This window comes from Gekko japonicus, unplaced genomic scaffold (genome assembly GCF_001447785.1).
Source record: "Gekko japonicus isolate JY-2015 unplaced genomic scaffold, Gekko_japonicus_V1.1 scaffold576, whole genome shotgun sequence".
NCBI classification, from domain to species: domain Eukaryota; kingdom Metazoa; phylum Chordata; class Lepidosauria; order Squamata; family Gekkonidae; genus Gekko; species Gekko japonicus.
The window spans coordinates 288718-296584 of NW_015172022.1; the positions used below are offsets into that span (position 1 = coordinate 288718).

General features: G+C 42.6%; 1 protein-coding gene across 2 annotated transcripts in view; it reads right to left on the reverse strand.

Annotated features, from left to right (window-relative positions):
- The window catches only part of SMC5 (structural maintenance of chromosomes 5), a 94648-nt gene that overhangs the window by 35801 nt on the left and 50980 nt on the right, over positions 1 to 7867 (reverse strand). For both annotated transcript variants that reach the window (XM_015420519.1, XM_015420520.1), the window contains exons 15-16: positions 3985 to 4154; positions 1906 to 2029 (exon numbers count right to left, since the gene is read on the reverse strand). In XM_015420519.1, the coding sequence (XP_015276005.1) occupies positions 1906 to 2029; positions 3985 to 4154 (294 nt within the window). The remainder of the gene's footprint in view (positions 1 to 1905; positions 2030 to 3984; positions 4155 to 7867) is intronic.

A 7867-nucleotide genomic window follows, 5' to 3' on the forward strand; every position in this document is an offset into this window, starting at 1 on the left:
AGGGAAACCGTTTCAAGTGACCACAAATCACTTGATTTCAGGTTAGTATTGAAGGCTACCACCCTCTCCAATTTGTGTGCGTAACTTGACAAGCGCTGATTTAAATCTGAGTATTTTCAGGACATTTATGAGGCTCTTCCCATCAGAGAAGAGGCAGCAGAAGCTTTAATGGAGTAAGCAATGGCCTCATGGGTTCTGAGGAGAGCTGAGTCGCTTTTTCGATCATTAGGGTTTTTAAGGGTGTCCTCTCCCCCCTTTGGAAGAGCCACCCTTGATGCTAAGCTAGCCATAGAAACATCTACCACTGGAATGTTCAGTAAGCTAATTACCTTGGGAGGAAAAGAGTACATTCTTTAAGCCAGTCCAGAATGTAAATGATTATTGGTAGGATCTGACTATTCCTCTTTTATCTCAGTTTTAAAAATGGAAGGGAAGGGGCCCCTTTATCCTCCTCCTCCTCCTCCTGTTCCTTCTTGGGGATCCCTACGTTAGGGACAAAAAGCTGTAGGATTGTAATGTTTTCTGTAGGAGAGGAGGGAGCTCCTCATGAGAAAAAAGGTGGTTAGTTGGCTTGCTCTGTTGAGGGACCTCATCAGACAGCTGGCCTTCCTCTTCATCTAAATCTGCACCAGAATCCTCGGAGCCTAAGGGGGAATCCCTGTCTTCAGATCTGTAGTCTGGGAAATTTGAATAATTGCTCCTAATGGGGAGTGGACTTGTACAAGCAGTCTTTGTTGGCCAAGAGCAGCTCTGGCCTTTTCCTGTATCTAGAAATCCTGAATTAGCTAATTCTTTTGATGATGTTTGGCTGAAGAGAAAGGGGTAAGGGGGTGAAAGCCCTCGCTCCGCCTTCTATGGGAGGGTAAAGACGCTCTTTTTTCTTCTTTGACTGAAGACAAATTGTTCTAGCTGGAAGCCTGGTGGGACAGCAATGGGCTCTCCCCTCTCCTGGCTTCCCACATGGTGGGGAGGTATTGTCTCCCTTCAACTCACCACTCTGATGGCTGTAGAAGGCTGCATTGAGCAGGTCTGATGGGCTGATACAGACCACCTGGGCTGGTCAGTAGAGGGCACAGTTCTGGCTCCAAAATTTGAGCCAGCTTCTTTGTTATGCCAGCCAGGCACTTTGCAGTCAATGGCTCTCTCCAGGAGCTCAGGGAGACAGCTGGGCAAACGGGTTTGCAGGGTTTTCCTGCTTAGTTGCCTGGGGATCACCTCCCCCAGCTCTCCCTCAGAGGAGGTCCCATGGTCAGAGAACTGCTGCTGACACAGCCATTACTGAAGCATCAGGCAAAAGCAAACTGCCTCAGGGAAGACAAGGCCAGAAGAACAAAGGCTTTTTGTTTGTTTTTAAACAAAGGGAAGAACACACATATGAAAAGGAAAGAACAAAGTGCAACCAAAAGGAGATCCTTAAATGAAAATCTCTCTCAGGCGGAAGCAGGGAAAAAACTGAGGGGTGGGCTCCTCCTCTCCCCAGAGACAGAAAATGCAATCAGTTTCCTGCCTCCAAGGATTTTGGAAAGAGGAACCCAAGCGTATCAGAGTGTCCTCCTTCCCCTCAAAAGAAAACAGGCTAGCCTGGGTATCCAGATAAGGGCAGAAAACCAGCAAAATACTGTACCTCTAAAAGGACGCAAGTCACTGAGCAACAGATGATAAATCAAGTTTGTTGGCCAATACTTAATTCTCTCTTTTAAGAAAAACGTCAAAAGTAGTAACTCATCATAACTCTTTCATTCTAATAATAACATGCAATAGTTCCAACTGCAACTAGCTCTTTTGCATCAGGTGTGAATAGAAAGAAATCACATTTGAAACATTAACCAACCAATATTCTTCATTGTTAAAATTAACTCAAATTATATGCAAAACTGATTATCACATAAAGAAACTGATGTTTACCTTTATGAGCTGCACAAATTCTGTTACAAGTTTCACTTTCTGAGTATTAATTCTTTTTATTTTAACATTTGCTTGTTCAGATTCTTCTTCCAGGTTGATGGCATCTTGTTCCATTTGTCTTAAACTGTAAGAAAGATTTATGGTGAATCTTCTATTGGATCATGATAAAATTCTCTTCAATACTATAGAAGCTAGAAAAGTGGATACTCCTGACAACTAGGAGGAAGCTCCCTTTCAAAGTAAAATCAAAATATACTGTATCAGCCATCTAGAATAACTGAAAAGACTGCAGAGCATTTTCAGTAAAGCCTCTAAGACAGATTGGTCCTAGTACCTTTTGATTACTTGTTTGTATCTTGTTTGACAAGTGGGGTGTGCATTCAGCTTATCTAAGACAGAAAACAACCCAAAAATACCTTACCAGTATTTTTTTAGTAATTCTTCAGCCGGATAGCAGCTGGTGTATTTATCTGGCTATCCAATACAGCTAAACCCAAAAAATCCCTTAAAAAATTGGGATTTTTCGGGGCCACTGGATAGCTGGCTTTAAAGGGGTGTTTAAAAGGATTGCAATTCCTTTAAACAACTTCTGGGTGAAGCCACAGCTAGCAAAAGGCATTTAAAGGGACCATGTTCTCTTTAAATACCTTTTCCCTCCCACTGGAAACAATGAAGGATGAGGGCACCTTCCTCTGGGGCCCATAGAATTGGACCCCCTGGTCCAACTAACAATATAGACATGTTACACCCTAAGTAACCTGTGTAATATTGCTAGAACATTTCTTTACCTACCCCTCTACATTTTTTCTAGAAGCTTTGTAAATTAAATAATTAATGAGTCTGTTCACATTCTGTGTTTACAGGTTATTTATATGCTATGTATCATATAGTGGACATAGAAAAACACAGTTGTTTCACTGGACCAGATAAATCATCATTACCCATAAACATCAAGATGTAGTATGGATGAGGATATATACAATATTTTTAATTCAGATTATTCATATATTTTTCTGATTTTATGTAGATTTTATTAGGATTTAATAAAAGCCTATTAAGTGGTAGGGCCTCCCTTTTGTAGGTTAGAGTGTCTTTTTAGCTGATGTAGGGCTACCAAGTCTCGTTGAATCGCGGCGGGGGATCGTCATTCTTCACAGGAGCTCTGCCGCGGGGGACGGCAACAGGCGTTGCACCGCCATCGCCAGGATGTGACGCTATGCGCAGCTCTGGCAACGGGGCTGTTTGGAGTCCTGTTGCCAGAGCGACGCGTAGCATCACATCCTGGTGACGGCGGTGCGACGGCTCTTGCCGTCCCTCGCAGCGGAGCTCCTGTGAAGAATGACGATCCCCCGCTGCGATTCAACGAGACTTGGCAGCCCTAAGCTGATGCCAGCAGACAAGAAAACAACCTTATTTTGCTGGTACAGCAGAAGATAGGTTTTTCAATAGAGTTATTTGCTTGAAGTATAAAGTTCATGGTTTTAGTTGTTTGGGGTAAAACTCTGCAGTGTCTGGGTCAAAAAGGGCTTTAGTTTCATATCAGAAAAAACACTTTTTTGTTTGGGTATAAAGAATCCTTGAGGTATTATTAAGGTGAGGTTAAATAAACCTCATGTAGGCATACTTTTTTCTGTATTTGACCAATGACTGAATTACTACTCAAATGATGCTCTGTATTTTGTGACCAATTATGAATCCTGAATGTTATCTTCTTAGCTATGTCACTCTGGGTATAAAATTTCATGTACTTCCTTATTGTGCTCAGAAAGCAGTCAATTTTTGATGGGCTAGTTTGGTCTAACTGTTTTCAGGTATTTTAATTGCAATTAAAATCAATGAACATTCCTCCTCATTTTGGCTTCTCTTTTTGGCTGGAAATCTATTTGTACTACAAGATATAATCAGATCACTTATATCATGGTCAAAGTCTATCAGCAGAAAGATCTTCCCCCCTAATTTGTTATACAATGACACTATATAGGTGAAATTACCTCATAGTAAAACTTCTGAGATCTGTTTCTCTGACTAATTTTAGAAAAGTGATACTGTAAATAGTGTGATAATATATAAAATGCATACCTCTCACGTTTCATACTGATTTTTGATTCCAGCTGCTTCCTTTTGTTTTTCTGCTGCAAAAGCTCCTTCTTCTGTTGTTTGAGTTCATTTTCTCTGCATTCCAGAGATTTCAGTTTCTCTGATAGTGTAGTCATTTGAGAATTCAGCAATTCCAAATTCCTATTAATTTGCTAAAGTAAATGCCATTTTAAAAATCCCTGTTTACATCATTTGTCATAATTTTAACTAAGATTTTATTTTCTTTAAATTGCTTATAATTCAGATACTCGAGATGGCTGTAAGAACACTTACTGCTTTAAACCAGTGCATCCTCCTGAATGCTTAAGATCTATGCTAGTTCATTTTCTGTCTTATGTGGAGTTGAGGCCGACCTCCATGAAAAGCAACGCATCACCTCTTGCAGTCCTAGAACTATGGAATGCTCCCCACATAAGACTCATTTTGCCTCCTATTTCACCCTTTGGAAAGCATACTAAAACTTCTTTTTCAGTAAGCCTGCAGAGATTATTTATTGCTTTTATTTTGCTGCATTTCTGCTGGTTCCATTTCTTTTTCTGCTCTTTTGATCTGCTGGCTATTGTCAGTTTTTTGCTTACCCCCATTGTGACTTTTCATTGAAAAGCAATATAAAAAGATGGCAGTTGGCAAACTTAGAGATCTTTGACTAAGGTTTCATTTTGGCTACTACCGATTACAGACATAAAGCTTGTGCAGGCCAGCCACTGGACGCTCTTACATTGTTCTGGTACTTATTCAACACTCCAAGGGGAGCCCTTCCCCTGCAGAGCTCATTAGAGGCCATCTTCCTACCTAACAGTCACGTGCTGTGCAGGGAGGAGCCTCCCTTTCCCTCAGTCTTCCTGAGCCGCCACGAGTGTCATGAATGTAACTGCATCCTATGAATTCACGGCGGGGTAGGAGGGAGGGAATGCATGCCTGCACAAAAGACACATTAATGAACAAGTTTCAGATAAAAGTGCAACACTGTTTTCATGAAAGTAGGATGAGCTTCAGTGCAACAAGTAGTGCAGCATCCCTTCTCGCATTCATGGCCACAGAATAATGCTCAACATAGGTGTCCAATGACGACCATGTCACTGCCCAGCAGATGTCCTCCAAGGGACTGCCTCTCCAGAATGATGCTGACGCCCCTTGCTCCCTTGTAGAATGCGCTCAAAGCTCCAGAGAACATGGTAGATTGGCCTGCTCATAACCCAACAGAACAGCTGAGACTATCTACCTAGAAATGGTCTGTGTTGAGGCTGGCCTCCCCTTTGAGCTACCGGAGTAGCACACGAAAAGGTATGGGGATTGCCAGAAACCTTTTCTTCCATCAAGATAAAACAAAGAAGACCTCTTCACATCTAAGGAACGTAGTGTTTTTTCGTCTTCACATCTAAGGAATGTAGTGTTTTTCCGGTCTCCTAGGTAGGGGATGGAAAATATACTGGAAGGACAATGTCCTGACCAAGGTGGAAACTAGAGACCACTTTAGGTAGAAAACTTAAACTGAGTCTCAGAACTACGTGACTAGTATGGAACTTAATAAATAGATGGTCAGCCCTCAAAGCTGCTGTGACGAACCGCACCTTTTAAAAAGCCTCAAAGTATTGTACAGAGTAAAGGTTAATTCTTCACTGAGCCAGAGAGTCATGATTGACAGGCTGCTCTTAGCAATCTGATTGGACACCATCAGCTGAGCAGATACAGTCTTAAGAGAGCTGGATGCTGAGGAGAGAGAGTCAGAATTCTGCCTTGGCTGAGAGAGTCTGATTTCAGCCTTAGCTGAGAGCAGTTTAACACAGGAGAACTGGGGGAAAGTGGCTAAGCAGTTTGGGAAGTATACGGGGGCTCCCATTCAAACCAAAGTAAAGGGAAAGATCTTCTAGGGAGAGAAGAAGGTTCCCTACCCAGTTGATCAGGGAAAATGGCTCTGAAGAGTACAGAGATCCCTGGACTGGTGTAAATAAAAACTGCCCATAGAGACCTAAAGAGTCAGTCAAAAGCTGGTGTTTCAAGAGAAGGGGTTTGAGTACTGAAAAGGGTGTACCAACCTTCCGGAAAACCAAAAGTGTTTGAGAGATACTAAAGAAAGTGTGCTGGTATGTTGGGGAAAATACTGGAACAAAAGCCTCTCAATATAAGGTTTCAAGAAACTGTGAAAAAGCTTAAGAAACTCTCGTTAGCCTGTACATAAGAACTAAAGTCTGTGCAAAAACTGGTTTTACCTCAAAAAAGTCAACCCCTGAATTCACCTTACCTTTCCCCTCTATGTCAAATAAAATATTTGATTCTTTTTGAAATATAAAAATGCCTCAAGTGCCATTATCAGAGGGCTCCTGACCCTTCCCTCAAGTTCCTGGTCTGTGCCAAAAAAACAAAATACTGAACTGTCAAAGGCTGGGACAGCCAGACTTCTTACCTAAAGAAGAAGACACATTACGTGAGCAGTTCAGTCACAGAGGAGAACAGAAAAACGAAGGGAAAATTTTGCCTCTGAGGGAAGGAAGAGGAGGTCCATCGTAGCTGCCAGCTCCCCCACTTTCCTGGCTGATGTGATTGCCACCAAAAATGTGACCTTGAAAAACAAGAGTCTCAAACTACAAGAGCCCAACGGTTTGAATGGGGCTAACAAGAGTTGGGAGAGAACCATTGACAAGGACCACTGCAGCACTATAGGTGGCCGTGAAGGGGAACAAATTAAACAACTCCTTCAAAAAACTCTTGGATGCTGGCTGAGAAAACAGCACCCTGTCCTGGATCTTGGCACGGTAGGCAGATATAGCAGCTAAATGTACTTTAAGAGAAGAAACCGCCAGACCAGATTCTTTAAGAGACAGTAGATATTCAAATACCAGGGCAATAGAACAATCCTCTGCGTGAGCTCCCTGCCTCCTGGCCCAATTAGAAAAATTGACACATTTATTCATATAAGACCTCCTAGTAGAAAGTCTACATGCATTGAGGAGGAGACTGACTACCTGGTTGGAGAACCCAAATTGGGATCATTCAGCAGCCAAGCTGTCAACTTGAGCCGGTACACCTTGTGGTGGACCACAGGACCCCTTCGAAGTAGGTCTGCAGCTAAGGGAAGGTGTATGTAGAGGCCTTTGGACAATGATAGGAGGATCAGACATTAGATTTGTCTGGGCCAAAAGGGGGTGATCAGCAACTCCAAATTTGCACGTGGCTGTATTATGGGCCTCACTCAAGCAGAAAAGGCAGAGAAGGTGCTCATCTGAATGGGTCATTTTTGTACGGCACTACATACATTTTTAAAATAAAGCCTTCGGTGACATATCCCAAAAGGGAAGAGACCCCAGGGAAGCAAGGAAACTTCAAGAGAAACTCATGATGACCACAGCTGAAGAAAGCACATCCTCACAATGTGGCAGTAAAGAAAAGACTGAGGGAAAGTGGGGGATCCTCCCTGCTGAGTACATGACCATTAAAAGGGAAGACAGCCTTTAATGAGCTCTGCAGGGGAGGGGCTCCCCTTGGAGGGCTGAATATGTACCAGGATAGCTGTAAGGGAGCCTCTGGTGGTTGGCCTGTGCAAGGGACTGCACAGAAAACTGAAGATGAACTAAAACTTGTTTACAGCATTAATAAAAATGCTCAAGAGCATACCTTTGACTTTTCAGATGGTATGCAGTGCACTATTATTGTACAAGCAAAATTTCACATTCTGTAATTTAATTTAAGAGCCAAACTAGACAAAAGTTCAGGAGAACCAGGAACAGATTTCCCCCACCCCTTTTCTACCACATAAAGTCATAGGGACCAGATCCAGACCAAGATCACAATTAAGGATGCCAGCCTATAGAAGGAGGCCTTCCAGCAATTCCTTTTGACACTTGCCAGTGCCTTGGGCATCAGCAGG